Source organism: Tupaia chinensis, unplaced genomic scaffold, assembly GCF_000334495.1.
Source record: "Tupaia chinensis unplaced genomic scaffold, TupChi_1.0 Scaffold143584_1, whole genome shotgun sequence".
NCBI classification, from domain to species: Eukaryota; Metazoa; Chordata; class Mammalia; order Scandentia; family Tupaiidae; genus Tupaia; species Tupaia belangeri.
Window position 1 is genome coordinate 6838644 of NW_006203430.1, and position 21834 is coordinate 6860477.

A 21834-nucleotide genomic window follows, 5' to 3' on the forward strand; every position below is an offset into this window, starting at 1 on the left:
GGAAAGAGTCCAGTTCCGAATCTCTGTACAGCTAGAGCAAGTTTAATCAGCTAGGCTTTAGTTTGCCATTAGTTATGCTTAGTTTCTGACTGCCTAAAGCCATCTATTTCCAGTTGTTGAGTTTCACTATTTTATATTACTTTATTTTTATTTAGATTTTTTTTTTGAGAGGTTTTTGCTATAGGGCACATGCACTCACCAGAAAGACAGAGACAGAGAAATAGAAAGCAAGAAATCACTCCCCAGGGGGGATGGCCACACCGCAACCCTTCTCCTCCGTTATCCTCTTGGGATCTTGGGCACGCACTCACACACACACACCCGATGTGAGTTTAAGTTACCGGGTCTGGGACTCAAACTGCAGTCGATTACATGGGAGTCCAGTGACATAGGCATTATGCTAACTACTGGTCCCAATTTTTATTTAGATTTTTGCCACAGGGTGCATGTGCTCGCTGGAGAGAGACAAAGAAAGAGAGAGAGAAGGAAAGTGAGAAATCACCCCTGGGGGGATGGCCATGGTGCAATCCCTTCTCCTCCATTCTCTTTTCAGGATTTTGGGCATACACGCACATGTGCCTAGCATGTTTTTCAAGCTACTAGACCAGGGACTCAAACCACAGAGTGAGCCGTAGTGGAATCCAGTGCCCTAATCACCACACTACCTGCTGGCTCCAGGATTCTGCTATTTTAATGAAATAGTCCTTATCCTCTTTTGACAGTTGTGCTCACAGTCTTTGCTTTGTAAACAGGTGGTAGTTCTCCAGGTCCAAGGCTAGCCCTGAGCTGAGGCTAACCCCAAGTACCCCCTCCCCAATGCCTACACTGTGGTCTGTCCGGGCTGCCACCTGATGGGAAGGCAGTGGGTGGACAGGAGTCCATGCCGGCTTAAGAAAGACAAAAACCATTTCCCAGGCTACTACAAACAGGCAGCCAGGCAGGTTTCACTGCAGCATCACCGGGGAGGAAGAAAGAGGATCTCCCCATTCACAAAAGTCACATCCGAGACAATATATGGGGCTTGTGGAAAACAGAACAATGAAGTGGCCACCCATAAGGGCTGACGTGACCTGCGCCCATGGTGTGCTGCAGGCTGTTTCTGCCCTTCCATGGAGCCTGGGTGCCAGCTGCACCAATAGCCGCTCTTAGACAAGCCAAGTGGGGCAAAGACAGCAGGAAAGGCAGGCCAAGACTCCTCTAAATGGGCCTGGGCCAGAGATCTGGGAGGCTGAGGCTGTGGACAAGTGCAGGCCACTGTGGTCAGTTCCAGATGGCCAGCTCTGCCCTCTGGAAACCTCGCTGTGTCATATTTAAACGAGTCTGTCTACAAAGCTAGAATGAACTGCTTGCAAAGGTTTTTTGTTTTTTTTTTTTCCAAGCAACACACAAGTATTCTGTATAAAAATAGAAACTTCTCATCCTTTTAACTGATTGCTCCTGAGACTTTATTCCCTAGGAAGTTAAAAAAATGCTGTAGACAGTTGGTGTGTGTCCTGCTACCCTTTTGCTGTGTACATGTGCACTCACACGTGCACACACACACACGGGTACGCTCAGCCTCAGGGAGACACTGGTCTGTGGGTAGCGGCTGAGAATTACTGCTGCAAGCCGTGTATAGACAGTCAAGTCACTAAGGCCTTTGGAGGAGTGGAGAAAGATCGGTATAACGCAGTGCAAGTTTCTGTAACTTGAATGAATTAAATTTGCAAACTAAAGAATCTGATAAAAATATGTTTACATTTCATTAAAAATTAAATCGTCCAGGCCAGCTTCATGCCCTGGGGGTGAAGGCAGCCAGATCCTACTTGGCCGCCAGCACGGTTTGAGGCCTGGCCCCAGCAGTCTGAGAAACATGGTGGGTCATGCCAGGTGTATGTGTGCATGCCCAAAATCCTGAAAGAAGGGAGAGACAGAGGAGAAAGGATTGCGGTGTGACCATTCTTCCTGGGGGTCGCATTTGCCGTTCCCTCTCTGTCTCTCTGTTGAGTGTATGCACCCTCTAGTGAAAAATAAATTGTCAGGCTGATCCCATAGCATAGCAGTTAGACACTGCAGAGGACACTGGATCCCACATGGCTTACCAGAGTTCCAGCCTTGGCCCAGGTGGCTTTTGCACTCCAGATGTGCCCACGCATGCCCAGAATCCTGATGGAAAGGAGAGCTAGAAGAAAAAGGAAGGATTGTGGCGTGGCCACGCTCCCCTACCCATATTGCATGTGTATGCACTTTCACCTTCTCGCACTTAAAATTTTATATATAAGTATATATATAGTTTTTGCTATAGGGCATGTGCACTTACCAGAGAGATACAGAGAGAGAGGAGACAGAGAGAAAGTGAAAAATTACCCCCCAAGGGAATGGCCACACTGAAGTCTCTTCTCTATCCTCTTCTCAAGATTTTGGGCATGCAGGCACATGTGCCTGGTGTATTTTCCAAGCCCCCAGGTCTGGGACTTAAACTATGCAGTTGGCCATGTGGGATCCAGCTGCCCTAACCACCACACCACCATGCTGGCCCCCAATTTTTTAATCATCAGAATGTTAGAATTAGTTCAATTTTCTCAACTCTTTCCATGTTTGCTGGATAAACGAATTGCATTTAAGTGAACGCATGAGAGAGCACAGAAGTTTGTCTCAGTAAAGCCTTTTTGTTATACTTCCAGAAACAGAAGAAAAGAATGACTGATGTAAGCTATTACACATTGCTTTGCAAGTCAGGTGATTTCCAATTCTCTTTTCTACAAATTTGAGTTATTAGCTGACAGATGACTAAAAATACTTTTGATGATAGAGCACTTCTACTTTTGGCATATTGACTCAGCATAAAATAAAGAACTGAATGACATTGTTAGCATGTAATTCATCCCATACACGAACACACACGCACTCCATTTACATGTTCATGTGAACAAGATTTCTCAGTATTTATTATTATTTCAGTATTTCCATCTCAGATGGAAAAATGAAAAAGAGGAACGGAATTAATTTCAAACTTTGTCTCATCATTCTCACCCTTGGCTAAATTAAATTATTGAAAAAAATAAATAAATTTTTTCCCCCATAGGATGCTTGCCAGAGAGGGACAGAGAAAGACAGAGAGAAGGAAATGACAAATCACCTCCCAGAAGGATGACTACATTGCAATCCTTTCTTCTCTGTTCTCCTCCTCAAATTTTGGGTATGCACACATGCCTGGCAAGATTTTCAAGCCACTAGGTCCAGGACTTGAACAATGGTTGGCCATAAATTTCAACACTTTAACCACCATACCACCTGCTGTCCTAACTAATGTGTTTTGTTTTGTTTTGTTTTTGTTTTTGTTTTGAGAGGTTTTTGCTATAGGGCACGTGCGCTCGCCAGACAGACAGAGAGAGACAGAGGGACAGAAAGCGAGAAATCACCCCCCGGGGGGGATGGCCACGCTGCAATCCCTTCTCCTCCATTCTCTTCTTCACGTTCAACTATGTGGGAGTCCAGTGACATAGCCATTACGCTAAGGAGAGATTCCTTGCCTCATACTCTTTACCAGCTGGGATTCTAGCCAGATGCCACTGCACCCAGCTATTTTATTGAGATGGGCTGTGCCCAAGTTTTTTCTGAAATGGTCCAGAAATTGAATCCCCTGTGGCATCAGCCTGCCACACAGCAGCATCCAGTGCTGTGCTACTGTAGCAGGGCCTCGAAATGTTTTACTGCATTGCATTCACCTTTTGCAAACCACAGTTGATTGTGGATAACTGAAACCACAGAAAACAATACCAAGGGTCATTCAGATTATTGTAACTAATGTCCTTCACATATTGCACTGGAAATGTATTAAAACTGCATACTTTCATTCATTTTTGAGTTGATAATCTAATTTTTCTTCATAAATTCAAAAGTTGCAAATTATATCTTTTTTTTTTTTTTTTTGGAGAGATTTTTGCTATAGGCCGCATGCACTCGCCAGACAGACAGAGAGAGACATAGAGACAGAAAGCGAAAAATCACCCCCCAGGGGGGATGGTCACGCCGCAATCCCTTCTCCTCCATTCTCCTCTTGGGATCTTGGGCACGCAAGCACACGCACCGGGCGTGAGTTTTAAGCCACCGGGTCCGGGACACAAACCACAGTCAACTATGTGGGAGACCAGCGACATAGCCATTACGCTAACTGCTGGTTCCCGTAAATTATATCATTTTAATTTCCAGGGACACTATAACCGATTCCTTTTAAAGACAAAATCCTATTTTGTTAAATATATCCAGTAGAATCTATATAAAAATCAGAAATAGGGCCAGCAGGTGGCATGGAGGTTAGGCTGGCTGGATTTCACATGGCTGGTTATGCAGTTTGAGTCCTGGATCTGGTGGCTTGAAAAGTCACACCAGGTACGTGTGCGTGCACACCAAATCCCAAGGAGACTGGAAGAGAAGGGACTGTGGCATGGCCATTTCCCATGCAGGATGATTTCTCACTTTCCCTCTCTTTCTGTCTCTGTCTCTCTCTGGTAAGCACACATGCCCTTAGCAGAAATAAAAATAAATAGATAGAATAAGTTGAAATTGGTTTTTAAATTCCTGTGATTGTGTTACAAATACATTAGTTGGGACCAGCAGTTGGTTTAATGACTATGTTGCTGGACTCCCATGTAGTTAATGGTGGTTTGAGTCCCGGACCTGGTGGCTTAAACTCAGCTAGGCACGAGTGAGTGTGTTCACAAGATCCCAAGAGGAGAATAGAGGAGAAGGGATTGCAGCATGGCCATCCCCCCTGGGGGGTGATTTCTCGCTTTCTGTCTCTCTTTCTCGCTCTGCCTTTCTGGTGAGCGCACGTGCCCTATAGCAAAAACCTCTCAAAACAAACAAACAAACAAAACAAAAACCAAAAAACAACAACAACAAAATAAAATAAAAAATAAAAATAAAGGGACCAGCAATTAGCGGAATGGATATGTCGCTGGACTCCCACGTAGTTGACCACGGTTCACGTCCCGGACCCGTGGCTTAAAACTCACGCCAGGCACGTGTGCGTGCGTGCCCAAGATCCCAGGAATTACTAGGTCAAAATGCAATAAAGGATCTTACAAAAGTTCATCGAAAAGGCAGGCTATGAAAAACTAAGCATGCATTTCAAAATTTTTTGCACCAAAATAAACTCATACGTTAATTCCATTTTTCCACAAACTTTTTGAAGTTTCCTAGCACATCTTTAAAAATTGAGAATGGTTTTGACTTGTCTAAAGAAGTTGTACTGGGACCAGCAGGTGGCGTGGTGGTTAGGGCACTGGACTCCCACATTGCCAACTGTGGTTGGAGTCCCAGGCCCAGTGACTTGTTTTCTCACTTTCTCTCTCTCTCTCTCTCTCTCTCTCTCTGGTGAGTGTGTCCTATAGCAAATTAAAATTCTAATAGTGATAATAAAGGGGGGCCAGTAAATGGTGTAGTGGTTATGTCACTAGAGCTCCCACATGGTCCACCCTGATTTGAGATCTGGACCCAATGGCTTGAAACTCACACTGGGCGTGTGTATGCTAGTGCCCAAATTCCCCAGAGGAGACTGGAGAAGACATTGCTGCGTGGCCATCCTCCTTAGGGAGTGATTTCTTGTTTTCTGTCTCTCTCTCTGGCCAGTGCATGCATCCTATAGGAAAAATCTCTCTCTAAAAAACAAATAAGAAGTACTAATTCCTATGCCCAACAGCAGTGTGGCCATGTGCCTGGTCCCCCAGACCCCTAACTTGGCCAACACTGCATTCGCTAATGGTTTCAAAGCCCTCATTTCCATTGCCCTATTAAAACTGCTTGGGGCTCTCCTTTGCTTTGTTGCAGGACAAACAGGCGCAGGGAACAACTGGGCAAAGGGGCACTACACAGAGGGAGCCGAGCTGGTGGACTCGGTGCTGGACGTGGTGCGCAAGGAGTGCGAGCACTGCGACTGCCTGCAGGGCTTCCAGCTCACCCACTCGCTGGGCGGCGGCACGGGCTCCGGCATGGGCACGCTGCTCATCAGCAAGATCCGCGAGGAGTACCCCGACCGCATCATGAACACCTTCAGCGTCATGCCCTCCCCCAAGGTGTCGGACACGGTGGTGGAGCCCTACAACGCCACCCTGTCGGTGCACCAGCTGGTGGAAAACACGGACGAGACCTACTGCATCGACAACGAGGCCCTGTACGACATCTGCTTCCGCACCCTGAAGCTGACCACACCCACCTACGGGGACCTCAACCACCTGGTGTCAGCCACCATGAGTGGAGTCACCACCTCCCTGCGCTTCCCAGGCCAACTCAACGCCGACCTGCGCAAGCTGGCGGTGAACATGGTGCCCTTCCCGCGCCTGCACTTCTTCATGCCCGGCTTCGCGCCCCTGACCAGCCGGGGCAGCCAGCAGTACCGCGCACTCACGGTGCCCGAGCTCACCCAGCAGATGTTCGACGCCAAGAACATGATGGCCGCCTGCGACCCCAGACACGGTCGCTACCTGACCGTGGCCACCGTCTTCCGGGGCCCCATGTCCATGAAGGAGGTGGACGAGCAGATGCTGGCTGTCCAGAACAAGAACAGCAGCTACTTCGTGGAATGGATCCCCAACAACGTCAAGGTGGCTGTGTGCGACATCCCGCCCCGTGGCCTCAAGATGTCTTCCACCTTCATCGGCAACAGCACCGCCATCCAGGAGCTGTTTAAGCGCATCTCTGAGCAGTTTTCCGCCATGTTCCGCCGCAAGGCCTTCCTGCACTGGTTCACAGGCGAGGGCATGGACGAGATGGAGTTCACAGAAGCCGAGAGTAACATGAACGACCTGGTATCCGAGTACCAGCAGTACCAGGAGGCCACCGTCAATGATGGGGAAGAAGCTTTTGAAGATGATGAAGAAGAGATCAATGAGTAGGGGGGCTTTCAGAGTTCCTGCCAAAATACACATGCCCCTTCTTTAACCCTGGTGCAGCTTACCCTAATGCCACTGAATGGTGTGCTGGCCTAAGCACAGTGGCATAGGCCACCCCCAACCATGCAACAAAGTTGTGTTATCAGTCGTCTGGAATCAAGACAGTATTTTAGGATCACGGAGAATTGGCAGTTCTACCCAGTGATTGATAGATCAGCCTGTGGAGATTTTCTACCTAGAGGACTTGCAAGAAGCAACTCAAGAGCCATAAAGAGAGAAAACTCACCTGCCATTAAGTGTTCAATCCCACCCGAGAATTAAGCAGGGGTGTTTGAAACAGTATTTTTTCATCCTTTGTGATGAAACCCGAAGCTATGCCGCGTTGCCTTATTTGAATATGCACTATGGAACTTTCAAACCTGTTCATAATAAAACATTACATTTGCTCCTGTCTCATCCAGTCGTGTGCTTGCTTGGTAAGTTACTCTGCATGGTGACAGAGGCTGTTCTAGTCACTCTAAACTGCTCCCTCCCTCCATTCCAGCTCACTAAAATTACAGAAGAGCTTTTCAAACTGGAGGCTTTAAGGCTGGCAGCCAGAATTTGCCTGAGCTTGAAAGTGGTGCAAGCCTAAGTGAAAGCTTTTTCCCTATTTAGCTACCACGTGGGCATCCACAAAAAATCACCTCACTGCATCAGATCCAGGGCCAGAGACCTGACAGGTGCGGCCCGAAAGGTGCTGTGATCCTTCCATGAACACTTTGACTGTGGGACCGGGGCACTGGTGAGGCCCAGCGTGGCAGAGGGAGGGCTTTCCTATTCTAACCCGTCTTCACTTCTGTGAAAGGTCCTCTGGAAAGTCAGAACTCCACAGGATGCGACCAGGTTAGCTTAACTAGCCATTGGTACCGACCTCACTGTTCACCAGTTTGTGAAATTACCTGTAAACCTGACTGCTTCAGCCACAAGAACGAGCATGCCATGGCACTGCCAGATGGAGGCGGTACTGCCCCTGCTTCCTTTCCTATTGGTTCGGGTCCCTGAGATACCCTGCTGAGCAAAACTCCCCATGCCTTTGTTGGATGAGGAGTCTGACGAATAAAACCTTTGTCCTTTGAAGCCACAGAGTAGTCAGAACATCCCTGTGGTGCCATCCCAGGTCTTATGCTCAGTAACTGTCTTGTGTTACGCCTCAGCCTCTAGCAGACACTCATCACTCAACAGCCGCCTGATTAGAGGTGAGCACAGATCTCATTTTGCATTTCGTAATATTCTGAAACCACAGTAAAAATGAGGGTATCAGCTCATCACCCATCTCTCTTCTGGAATATACTGTTTGACCTGGGAGGAAAGAACCAGAGGAGTGTGTAGGCGCCTGCTGTGGGCAAGGCAACCCTCATCACAGCCTCTCCTGCAGGTGATAGCTGCAGGGTTGTCACCCTTCCAGACCATCCTGGCCATCAAGGGAAGGCCCAGGGCCCAAGTGTAGCTCACCTCACCGGAAATGCAGAGGTGACGTGGGTACCATCCAACCATTTGCCTCATGCGCAGCTTGTCTTTTTTTTACTGACTCGAGACTGGTTCCTATTTGGCACCAGTCGCTCTTCCCTCTCCAGGGGGGGGGGGGGAGGGGGCTTCACAGTCCAAGCCTGACAGAAATGGCACACGCCGGAACCTCTCCTCACAAGGATCAGAGTGAATACGAGTGTCTTCTGATTGTCTTTGCTTGTGTAAAGAATGGCACACTTACCACCCTGTAACTAAGTGGGTCTCACAGGAGACCATTTGTCACTGGATCACCTTCCAAAAGCACCCTATGAGGAACACAGGTAGTGAATGTTACTCTGCAGGTCAGGGGCCAACACTGAGAGGCTGGCATGGGGATCAAGGTGGGAGGGCTTCCATTCTCCTGCGATGCTGTTTGTGGTGCCCAGACAGCTGCTGCTATGGCCCAGCAAGGGTACCACCCTTGTGACAACCACCAAGGTACTGCTAGGCATCTCTAGGCCACCCAGCAGAGTAGCCATGGGATGAAGTGCACAAGACTACCCACATTGTTCAGGGATGCCACCAGATTCTACGTCTGAAGCCAGAAGTCACTGTTCCTACACATCACACACAAGGCAAGCTGGAATAACATTAAAGGAGGCTGCTAAAAAGGTAATACTTTAAACATGCAAAAATGGGGCCAGGAGGTGGCAGGGCAGTAATGCAACTGGACCCATGGGGAAAGTCCTGGGTTCATGTCTCAGGACCGCCCTGTGAGCACACGTGTGTCTGTGACACAGGCTGGCTGAGACTGGAGGTGGACTGCAGTACGAGGACCTTGTTGGGGGTGCCCATCTCTGTTCCTCTCTCATGGAAGAAGGAATAAACTTCGAAGAAAGAAAAGAGAGAACAAGAACAAAGAAAATTATAAAGAATAAAAATGAAAATTTGCTTGATACCTCCAATTTCAAATAATGTCATTCAAAGACTTAGCAGTTTCCTCATGCCACTTGTTCATAAGCATTCTGATCTAGATTTGCCACAGTGAAGACCCTGGCTCTTCTGGAACCACATGCACTACTAGCTGCAGTAGTTTACCCCTCAGACCACATCTGAGATGTCATGGGAGATCTAGGGCACAAGAGACACCCTAGCTTAGCTCCACTGTCCCTTCTCTTAAATCCAGGTGACAGCCTGTGAGAGCCTGCCAGGTCTACTTCAGTTATGCATCAACTTCTTGACCCAGATGGTGTGATCCACACTGGTCACAACCAGCCTTATGAGGCCCCAAACTGGTGTGGTTATCACAGATTCTCTGATTGAGACCCACGCAGTTCATGTGCAGGGCTCAGCTCCTCGCTCCAGGACGCTCCGTCTACAAGGTGCCAACACTATGGCAGCTGAGGAGGACCAGGCATGGCCGAACTTCTGCGGATGCCCCTTTAAAAGTAAGAATACAGAATTCCTTGCCATTATGTTTTCTAAAAGTGTCTGGGGTACAAACAACAGCCCTTTATGTGTCCAGAAAAAAAAAAAATTACAGTGTTCACATTTTATTTATGATGTAAAGAAGCCATATTTACACAATACATTCAAATTTTTAAATATGTTACAACTCTTTGTAGAAAACCATTCCATTAAAACAGAAACAAGTGATCCAGATTTTATCTTTAAAATATTAAGTCAAATTCAAATATTCTTATCAGGATTCCAATTTAACTTTATAGCCTGTCTGCAGAGGGAAACTAAAAAGAAACAGGAATGAAGAGTAGGTGATTAAAAAGAAAAGTGTCCTTCTCCCGTGCTGTCAAGATTCCACAGGTGAACCACCCCTGCTACCCATTTGGCCCAGGGTTCACCAATGGTGCCAGTGACCAGCCTTGGGCGGCGCCAGCTCAACTGCTCCAGCCACTGCCTGTGAGCCTGACCAGCTGTGGGACAGTGTGAACCCCCTTGGGGCCTTGGGAAGCCACCTGCCACCCCTACTGTGACTTCTTGGTTGAGGACTAAGTACATCTCTCTCTCCTTGCCATTTCAGCTGGGTCAACTTGCAGTGTTCTCATTCCTCTGGAAGCTAGAGCTGAAACAGTGTGCAAACTGAAACCGCAGGAGAACGAACTAAAACAGCTTCCCTCCTTGCATCTGGTTAACAACTTTCTCACTGGAGGGCTCCTCTTTCTCTTTTTCTCGCTCTTTGTTCCAGTCCTTAAGGCCCTCCGGAAGTGAAGTGTCCTCATCCAAGCTGCCAGTGCCTTCCACAAATTCTTCATAGGTAGACTTTTCTGCAAATGGTCTAGGGCCCAGAAGTTCAACCATATCATTCTTATCTAGTACTTCTTTTTCTAATAATAGAAGAGCAACCTGAAAAATGAACAATATCCACTGAACACTTAATATTCATCAAAATCTATCCAAATGTACTAATGTTTTTATTTACTGCAGACCCCATTCAAAAAATGGATTTGAAAAAAGACGTATATAAGGTAAGATAATCTTAATGTAAGATGAATACTGGAATCCACAATGGGCCAGCTGATGGCACAGAGGTAATATGATGCAATACTGAGCTGACATGGGAAAGGTCCCAGGTTCATGTCATGTGACCTTCCTTGGCACTGAGACCGAGAGTGAAATAGCAGCATGAGGACTCTGTTGGGGGTGCCTCTCTCTTCCTTTCTTTCTTACAGAATAAACTTCCTAATAAAAAAATCACTAATCTCCACCAATAATGGTGTACATAAACACTTGCTGATACATCTACATGATGAACCATCATGTGTCTGTAATAGAGTGAGGAAACTCTCTTTAGTCTATATACATCTCAGAGATACGTATTTCAATGAAAAAAGCAAGATGCACAATGTGTACAAGATGCACAATGCTATGCTTGCTTTGAAGATGAGGAAGAATTTTTTTTTTTTTTTTTTTTTTTATGTACTGTTAAAGCAAAGTGAGCAGGAGGCCATTCACCTGGCTATCTCTGTACCTAAAACCTTCACACAAACAAACCAAAATTTAACTTAGAGGCATTTCTTGTAATTAATCATCTGAATTGAGCTCCAGCCAGTCAGCAATGGCCAACCAACTTATTGGTTATATAACATGGGACCTCTCCACAGACCATGCCCAAATAAGGCTAATGCCTAGCAGGAGCCAATCAAGTAATTTATTTATTTGGCTCCCATGTGCTTAGAAAGGCCCATTGCTCATGCTGCAATGGAGATCTCTGAACCTCTTCTGAGTGCTATCCAATTCATCATTCTTTGCACAAATAAATTTTAAAATATTTGTTGTTAGGGCCAGCAGATAGCATGGTGGTGGGGTGCTAGACTACACATGGCTGACCATGATTCAAGTTCCGGACCCAGTGGCCTGAAAATCATGCCAGGTGCATGCGCATGTGTGCCCAAAATACTGAGCGAATAGAGAAGGGATTATGGTGTAGCCACCCTTCCTGGGGTGAGGGGGATTCCTAACTTTCCCTCTCACTGTTTTTCTACAGCAGAGTAGACAGTGAAACACCAAAATGAATGAACCCACAAGTTGACTGGACAGGGAATTCTCAAGTCAACACACCCACCAAAACAGTCCACTTAGCACTTTTGCCTTTTTCTGCAAGGCAGGGTAGAGAATCATGCATACAACACACCTACCTTCTCTACATCAGCTTTCTTTTCTGTGAGAAGAGCTACTGTTCTTTTGTAAGCCTCATTAATAAGTATTCGTACTTCATCATCTATTAGTCTTGCAGTGGCTTCACTGTAAGGCTTCTCCAATACCATGTCCCCCTGACGTGGAAGGTCAAAGGAGATCTGCCCAACCTTTTCATTCATGCCAAACTGAACAATCTGAAAGAGAATATGTGATTAGTCTTTAACCTGGCAAAGTCTTCACGGCAGCCTTCAGCAGGCTCAGTGGACTTGAGTGTGATGCGTGGATGGTGGCAGCAATGGCACAGTGTTTTAAACTCATCCAGAACACATCACCAGAAACCCAGACACACCTCATCAGAACAGGTGAAAATGGGCTGGCCTGCAGCACAGCAGTTAAGTGCTGTGCAAAGCTGGATCCACGGGGCTGACCAACATTCAAGGCCCGACCTTGGCAGCTTACAAACCAGATGTGCACATCTAGATGGGATGAGGAATTAAGAGGAAAAAGGACTGCAGTGTGACCAAGTCCCACCGAGGGGGGTGGGATGGGTGCTTCCTCTCTGTACAAGGACAGGTGAAAAGCATCTGACAGAATTGAAAACTCATAACCCCAAACTGCCCACAGGCTCTTCCTGGAAAATGCGTGGTGGCTGTCACAGAACGCTGACCCTGAAAGGGGTGTTTGCACTTTTCTATGCAGAGTACACGGGCCCAAGGAACAGTGCAGAGGCTGACCCAGTCTGGACCCTGGGAATCCCAAAACCAGCCAGGAACACAATAGATAGAAGTAAATATTAGCTGACTAGAAAAAAGAAGGCCAAAATACAAAAGGACTCAGGACAGAGCCAGGAGTATTCAGAAGTGGGAAACCATAAATTTAACACTTCATGTAATAGAAAAGGAACCCTAAGACCATGAAGCTAGAAGCACTGTCCTGATCCTCCTTCCAGGATATCAGAAAAACAGACTTCATATACAAATGGTCAATAGAAAACTCTCTTAGAACTGGCCCATGGCCTGATGGTTAAGAGATCTTGACTCCAGCTTAAAAACCACACGAGGAGGGACTAGCAGTTAGTGTAATGGCTATGTCGCTGGACTCCCATGTAGTCGACTATGGTTCGAGTCCAGGACCCGGTGGCTTAAACTCACGCCGGGCGCGTGTGCGTGCGAGCCCAAGATCCTGAGAGGAGAATGGAGGAAAAGGGATTGGAGCATGGTCATCTCCCCCGGGGGTGATTTCTCACTTTCTGTCTCTCTGTCTCTTTCTGGTGAGCACACACGCTTTATAGCAAAAATCTCTCCAAAAAAAGAAAACACACACACACACACACACACACACACGAGGAGCACATACATGCATACCCCAAAACCTGATAGGATAGAGAAACAGAGGAGAAAAGACTGTGGCGTGATGGCCTTATTTGTTGGTGTTTTCTCCCTCTTTCTCTGTCTCTCGGGCAAGCATGTGTGCCCTCTGGCAATTAAAAAAAAATCCCTTAAAAAATGCTTATGTGATAAAAGAATAAAAAGGGTTGGCCCTGTAGCTTAGTGGTTAAATGCTGTGCAAAGGAAACTGAATCGGATGTAGACAACTAGAGTGTGAATCCTGGCACACCTGGCTTGAAAACTATGCTGGGCATGAGCACACTTGCCTAAGATCCTGACAGGATAGAGAACTGAGGAAAAAATAATCGCAGTGTGACCAGGCCCCGTTTGAGGGTGTGCACAAGTATGTGAGGGACGAAAAAGGAAAAGATGTATAAATTCAAAAATAAGGAGCAGAATCATGTCTACAAAAACAAGAAAAGTAGAAAGACGCCCATAAAATAAGAAAAGAAGGGGCTGGCAGGTGTCGTGGTGGCTTGCTTTCTCATTTTCTCTTTCCTCTCTCTGGTCAAATTTAAAACTAGTAATAATAATAAATTAAACAAAATATGGAGTCGGCAGGTGGTGTGGTAGTTAAGGGACTCCCACATGGACAATCGCGGTTCAAGTCCTGGACCTGGCAGCTTGCTTTCTCACTTTCCCTCTCTCTCTCTCTCTCTCTCTCTCTCTGGTCAAATTAAAATAAAATAAAATAAACTGCAGTCCGTTAAATAATTCTAAAAAATTTTTTTAAAAAATACATAATTCTTTAAAAAAATAAGAAAATTAAAACCTACTTTTTTTTTTAAAAAAAAGGGCTAAAAGAAATGGAAATTGACAGAACATAGGAAAGAACTAATGAACAGAATTATAAAAACTTAGTTGAGATGTCAGAACACACATACATAAAAGAAGAAAATTCTTATTTTTCCATTCTTTCAACTACTAAGAGGCAGGTGTGAGAGAAAGGGGAAGGGTGAAAGCACCCCCAGTGGGGCCTGGTCATGCTGCAGTCACCTTTCCTACATTCCTCCCTGCCGTCAGGATTCTGGGCACGTGTGTGCTGTATCTGGTGTTTTTCAAGCTGCCAAGGCCAGAATTCAAACCGTGGTAGGCTATGTGGGCTCCAGCTCCCTCCACACAGTGCTTAACTGCTGCGATACAAGTCTGGCCCAGAAAAAAATTATCTTTTCTTTTTGCCATACGGTGTGTGTGCTTTGCCAGAGTCAGTCAGTGAGAGGGAAAATGAGAAACCACTTCCCAGGGGGATGGCCACACTGCAATCCCTTCTCCTCCATTTTCCTCCTGGGAGTCTTGGCATGCGTGCACATGCACCCAGCATGATTTTCAAGCTGCCAGGTCCAGGACTCAAACCACAGTCACATGTGAGTCTAATGCCTTAACTATCACACCACCTGCTAGCACCCCAAAAATTCTCTTTAAAGATTAAATCAGAAAAGATTAAAGAGTAAATAGCTATAATAAACAATGCCCAAAGAGAAATAAATCAGGGGTATTCCAAAAGTTCACAAAAAATATTATGAAAAAACCTATGTAAGTATTTCAAGAAAAGTTTTGTACCAACATAAACTCACACTTTAATTCCATTTTCCTACCACTCTTTTGAAGTTCTTCTCATACAAGATAAAGAAGACAAGTTTTAAAAAATGTTTTTGTTTTAGCCAGAGGACACATGCACATGCCAGAAGGGGTGGGGGAAAAGCAGTCCTTAATGGGTTTCAGTCCTTTATCCTCCATTTTTCTATTCAATTAGGATTCCAGGCAAACATCATGTGCATATGCCTGGAGTGCTTTTCAACCCTGAGGCCAGGATTCAAACAGCGGTGAGCCACACAGGATCCAGCTCCCTGTCCATAGTGCTTAATCGGTAAGCTACAGAACCAGCCCCCTACCCACAATTTTTTAAAATCAGGATTAAAAAGGATTTGACAAAGCAACAGATATAGAAGACAGGCAAAAAAGAGATGACAAGAATAACAGAAATTCTCAAAGAAGGTTAATTATATCAAGGTCAAAGACTGTATGTTCAAAAACAATAAAATTATTGTAGGCACTAGCGGCAAGACTTTCAGAAAACAAGGGAATGGTTATAACCAGTCACGAGAGTGCTGCTGTCGGCAGAAAGGGAGAGGGTGTGATAAGGTAATGTTCTACTCTGAGATCACACAGGTTTATAATTAAACTTTAAACTCTACATACATGTTTCTTGTAGTCTTAGGAAATAAACTTTAAATACTATACTACAAAAAAAAGGTTTCTTTCCATAAATTGTGATTGCTTTAAGACAGATTTCTTTTAAGAAACCCTTGTCTACAAAGCCCACACCAAGCAAACACAACTGCTATTGTTTTAGAGCCATTCACGAATGTCAATTTCTCATGCAAATGTGAAAATATGAAGAAACAACACTCTTTAAAATTACTTGGGCATACGCACTCTGAGTTACTTTTCTCAAGTCATCTTGAGCACCAGTTGTAATTCTTCCAAAAAAGATTTCTTCTGCAACTCGGCCACCTAATGTCATACACATTCGATCCAAGAGCTGCTCTTTGGTATATAGGTACTGTTCTTTTGGTAAATACTGAGCATAACCTAATCCTTTGCCACGTGGGATAATGGATACCTGGTAAGTAGAAAACAAACAAAGGCTAAAGATCCTACCAACAGTGCAGACTAAACAAAACACTTTTCTAGATATAGTCAATGATGGAAGGTAAGACAATATCTGGACAATCCACCAGCCTTGGCTAGATGAGGTCTAACAGCAGTGGCAACCAAGAAGGAATTTTCTCTTAGTATAATTTCACCTCAGAGTTCTAGAAAGCATTTCTTCTCTTTTTAAAAACTAAGTTGAGGGACAAGCAGATGGTGTAACGGTTACGTTAGTGGACTCCCAGAGTCAACTGCAGTTTGAGTCCCGTACCCCGTGGCTTAAAACTCATGCCAGGTGCGTGTGTGTGCATACCCAAAATCCCGAGAGGAGAATGGAGGAGAAGGGATCGCAGAGTGGCCATCTCCCCTGGGGGGGGTGGGGGGGTGACGTCTCGTTTTCTGTCTCTCTGTCTCTCTCTGGTGAGTGTACATGCACTATAGCTTAAAAAACAAACAAACAAAACAAAAAACCCTCTCTCTTAAACTAAGCTGAAATTGCTCAGTCTTGACAAAAGGACACACACACACACCCCCAGTGAGTGATGAGGACTCCTTCTGACAGCTAATGCTATTGCAGGCCTGATTTCTGATTTGACTAGACTGTCAGATACAACCATGCCTTCCCCAGAGAACAAAGGGGAAAGATAGACCAAGAAGCTCAGCAGTTTTCATTTTCTTTTCAAAGAAGTCCTCTTTTTTCAATAAGGTAAATTCTTTTCTTTCTTTTTAAATCAACTTTGCTAACAGATGATATATATATGTAGTAAAATGCATTTTAAGTGCATAGTTCAGGTCAGCTGGCAGTTTATTGATATTATACTGGGTCACCGAAAGTCATGACATATTTTTCTATGTTCTTCTATGCAAAAATGCATCGTGACTTTTCCGACAACCCAATAAACAAAGAAGTAACAGTCACTGTGCAGGCATGCTTTCTCTTCTCTTAGGTAAATATCCTGGAGTGGAACCACCGGTCATTTGGCATGCTTACCTCTATAAGAAAACCAAGCTCTTCTCTTGTTTTTGTTTCTTTTGCCAGAGTGGCTTGTGCTCACCACAGACAGTAAGAGCAGGAGAGGGAGAAAGCACCCCCCAATGGGGTGTGCTTACACTGCAATCCCTTCTCCTCCACTTTTCCACCTTGTCAAGTTTTTGTGCATGCAAACACAAGTGCGTGGCATGTTTTTCAAGCCTCTGGGGCTGAGATTTGAACTACAGGATCAGCCACACGGGATCTGGTTCCTTAAACCACAAGATCACAGGGCTGGCCCAAGAATCTATTTTATAAAATGCTGTACCATTCTACATTCCTATATGCAGTGTATGAATGCTCCAACTGCTCCGTATCCTTACTAATACTTAAGATTGTCTTTTTCATTTTAACTATTCCAAAGAGTTTATTTTAATATCCCACTATGGTTTAATTTGCATTTCCCTGATGACTAATACTAATTTCATATTATTAATGCCACTCAGGTATTTTTTTTTGTAGTGCTCCAATCTCTTGCCCATTGTTTTACTGGTTTGCTTCTTTTCTTATGACTGTGTTATCTATTTTAGACACAGATCCTTTGTCGTAAACAAGGACCACAAATATTTTCTGAATGTCTGTCCTGGGCCAGCCTGGTGGTGCAGCAGGTACACATATGGTGGACCCATATGTAAGGTCCTGGGTTTGTATCTCGAGGGTCCCATAGGCTGGGTGCATGCTTTTCATGTTTTTGGATGCTATGCATGATCACGCACCCCGGAGACTGGGGGAGGACCGTAGTATGAAGACCCTGTTGGGGGTACCTGTCTCTTTCTCTCTCATGGAATAAACAAGTAAACATAAAAACAATAAATACTGGGTTATTGGAAACATGTGTTAATACAGGATGAGCATCCCCAACTGGAAAATCGAAATCTGAAGTGCTCCAAAAGCCACAATTTTTAGCAGCAGGTACTACAAATATAAAAATATGAAGAAACTTCAAAAAACTTGGAGAAAGATTGAATTAAAGTGTGAGTATATTTGGGTATGAAAATTTTACAAATCCAGATTTTTTTTCATAATACAAGTTTTCCATGCATCTTTTGAAGATCCCTCATAAGATTACTTATACCTCATAAGAATAAATGAATTCCATGTTTAGATTTTGGTCATTCCCCAAGGTATCTCATGAGGTATACGCAAAACTCTAAAGTCCAAAAAACTCTAACCTCCAAAAATCGAGTCCCAAGCATTTCAGATAAAGGATATGCGACCAGTCAAACAATCCTTTCCTCTTGAATTATCACTTACCCAAATATGTGTGGGTGTCTTTCTGGACTGTCCGTCCCAGTCACCTGCATGCCAGCCCTTTCATCAGTACCACAGTCTTCATTACTGTGGCTGTGCACAGTCTTAAAGTTCGGTAGTGAAACCCTTTTAACTGGTTTGGCTATTCTAATCCATCTGTAGTCTGTACAAATTTCAGATTCAGCTCTCCAGTTTCTATAAAAAGTTCTGCTACAATTTTAAGAGACTGTGCTGAAACTAAAAACCAACTTGGGTAGGACTGACACAATGTTCCAAGAACACAGTATATCTCTACTTTCATTTACGTCTTATTTAACTCAATGTATAAGTCCTACAAATATTCTCTTAAATGTATTTCATGTTTTTGGATGCTATTAAAAATGGAATTGGGCTGGCCCCATAACACAGTGGTTAGTACTGTGCATTGAGAGCCTGATCCTATGTGGGCAACTAAGGCTCAAACCTTAGCCCTGGCTTGAAAAATGTTTGGACGCGTGTGTGTACATGCCCTAAATCCTAATGGGACAGGGAAATGGAGGAAGAAAGGATTATAGTGTGACCACACGCCACTGGAGGGTGCTTTCTCTTTTTATGAGCTCATTCACCCTCCAGCAATTAAAAAATAATAAAATAAAAATGAAATTGAATTTTAAAAATTTCATTTTCTATGTGTTTACTGCTGACATATGAAAATGCAATTGATATTTGTACATTGACCTTGAATTTTTCAACTTCACTGTCTTCACTTATCAGTTCCAAGGGCTTCTCTCTGTAAATCCTTCGGGGTGTTTTATATACACTAACGCTGTCTTCTCTGTGGTTCCCGTGCTATAGGAGCTCCCCCTCACTTTCCCGGTGTCCTCCGATCACACAAGGCAGTTAGGCACCTGCTTCCTGTACTCTGTGCTGCATTGGCTTGGGAAATGTACTCAGCTGGTAAAGCCTAAAACTCAAAAATCTAATGTGGGGTACCCTTATCTTTTAGAGGTAGATTTCACTTTGGTCTCCACACATTCTTTACCAGGCTCTCTCTACTCAGGTCTGTGCATGTATAGTTTGGTTTTTTTTTTTTTAATTGATGGATGGATGGATGGATGTTTTTTGTGTACAACTGACAAGAGACAGAGAGGGAGGAAAAGTGAAAAATCATCCCCCAGCAAGATGGCCACACTGCAGTCTCTTCTCTATTCTCCTCTTGGGATTTTGCACATGCATGTACATGTGGCCCAGCATGATTTTCAAACTGCCAGATCTGGGACTTGAACCATAGTTGGCCATGTGGGAATCCAGCACCTCAACCATCATGTCACCTGCTGGTCCCTATTTTTTTATTTTTTTTAAATTCATGTTATTTCTTCCATGAGAGAGAGACAGGGAGGGAAGGAGGGACAGGCACCACCAAGAGTGTCTTCACACTGCAATTCACCCCAGCCAGCCAGTACCATGGACACACACAGGCACAGGCACAGCACAGGTGTGCATGAGGAGCCATCAGGACACAAACCCAGGGCCTTGCCTTCCTGCCATGGCACCGTGGGCTGCCATGTGCAGTTTAGCAGTCAGCTGGGGATTTAGGCAGTTCCTACTTGGACTTACGTCTCACCCACTTTCAGGATCTTCCTGTCAAACCTGTATTCTTTAAACTCTGAACTCTCTCCTCTGTCACCTCAAGATGAGTTTCTGACTACTGCACTGTGGAGGTTACAGAAAACTCTCATACAAGAAAACCACAAACTCCCAACTCTAATCCATTGCAGGGTAAACTCTCCTAGTTTTGGAATGCTTTTGGATACTTTTCAGCCTCTCTAAATCTTCTATCTGAATTTTCTAACTTCTCTGCAGGACAGTCTGCATAACCAGTCCACTCCATTATCATTACCAGACGTTTTTGCTAAAGTTAAATATCTTGTCTACCCATCCTTTGTGGGAATACAACTCTCTCCTCCAGTAACTGCAGTCATGTGACTGCTCATGTGATGAGCTGGCCTGCCTACTGCCAGTGCACAAAGCTTCACCTTTAAGAGTGGGTCTGCGTGTTCCAGATACCAGCCAGCCACCGCATGACCTGCTTCATGATACGCCACAGTCTTCTTCTCCTCAGGCTGAAGGACCTGGGTTTTTTTCTCTAAGCCTAGCAAAATAATAACAAAAATTCAAACCACTGTTTAGTGACAGTGACATTAAAAGACAGTTATACAAGGCTACACGTTGCCTTACCTAAGAAGTAATTTAGAGCCAGCAATCAGCGTAATGGCTATGTCACTGGACTCCCATATAGTCAACTGCAGTTCAAGTCCTGGTCCCGGCGGCTTAAGCTCACGCCAGGTGCATGTGCATGCGTGCCCAAGATCCCAAGAGGAGAATAGAGGAGAAGGGACTGCAGCGTGGTCATCCCCCCTGGGGGGTGATTTCTCGCTTTCTATCTCTCTCTGTCTTTCCGGAGAGTGCATGTGCCCTATAGTGAAAAACATCTCCCAAAAAAAAAAAAAAAAAAAAAAAAAAAAAACCAACAACAAAAAAGTAATTTAGAGAGCAGGCTGCCAGGGGCCCAGTTCAAAGAATACCCTATTATAAAAAAAATGCATTCACTACCCTCCACTTTCCCAGGCCCATTTTTATCTTAACTCTCCCACTCTTTTATAGCCTGTTGTGGGAGATAAGTAGAAACATAAAATCAATTCAGTACTTAGTTCAATTTAAAATATAGTCATAGAAAACACAGAAGTGTGGAAAGGACCTCAATTCTTAGTCTTAGCATTCAGAATGGTCAAATACCGGGCCACACAAATGCCTGCCATGAGAGACCAACTGTGCCCCTTCCTGACAGAAGGCAGACAGTGGCCAGAGAGGCAACTGAGCCAGATCAAGATCTGGAAACCTCTATTCAGAGTCAGCTTAGCCAATGCTGAAGCATCCAGCACTCCAAACAAAAGCCCGAGGTCACCAAAGCTACAACAGAACAGACCCAGAAGGTAAGCCCAGAGAACCAGGGTCCAAAAGACACCAACAGGAACCCATTCACAGACTGCAGAGCAGAAGTACGATTCGCCTCTGGCCTGGACAAAGGTGGCACCAAACATTTGTACCTTCGTGCTGTAAAAACTGCACAGTTGGTACTGACACAAATCATCACAGACGACAGAAGCAGAGTTACTGTAGTCAAGGTAACTCATCGGAGAGACTTTCTCAACTGACTGAATAGTAAAGAGCCTGGATGATTTTAAAAAAAGGACTAAAGTCCTATGTTCCCAATGACACAGCCCCAACAAGTCCATGCCACAGTGCTGCCAGGGTTGAGAGTTATAAAGAGGGAGTTTCAAGTCCCCTATTTTCCAACAGTAAGCATTTCTTGCTTATCTGAAAGCTCTCCCCATAGGAGGTCACATGAATTTTTCACTTTCTCAGTGTGCTAATTAATTACAACCAGAGGCTCCTGGCCATGGTCTGCTGGGCAGCATGTGAACAGGTGAGCCTCTGTCCACCTCAGGGCCAGGCCGCT

At 44.9% G+C, this 21834-nt stretch overlaps 2 protein-coding genes across 2 annotated transcripts in view; one reads left to right on the forward strand and one right to left on the reverse strand.

Annotated features, from left to right (window-relative positions):
- The window catches only part of TUBB6 (tubulin beta 6 class V), a 20956-nt gene extending 13628 nt beyond the window's left edge, over positions 1-7328 (forward strand). Inside the window, exon 3 of the mRNA XM_006164046.3 lies at positions 5812-7328. Coding sequence (XP_006164108.1) covers positions 5812-6875 — 1064 coding nt within the window. The 3' untranslated portion in view covers positions 6876-7328. The remainder of the gene's footprint in view (positions 1-5811) is intronic.
- A 2569-nt stretch (positions 7329-9897) lies between these two features.
- The window catches only part of AFG3L2 (AFG3 like matrix AAA peptidase subunit 2), a gene marked incomplete at its 5' end in the record, with an annotated part of 50074 nt that continues 38137 nt past the window's right edge, over positions 9898-21834 (reverse strand). The window contains 4 exon segments of the mRNA XM_027766538.1: positions 9898-10721; positions 12014-12208; positions 15825-16025; positions 20351-20466. Coding sequence (XP_027622339.1) covers positions 10479-10721; positions 12014-12208; positions 15825-16025; positions 20351-20466 — 755 coding nt within the window.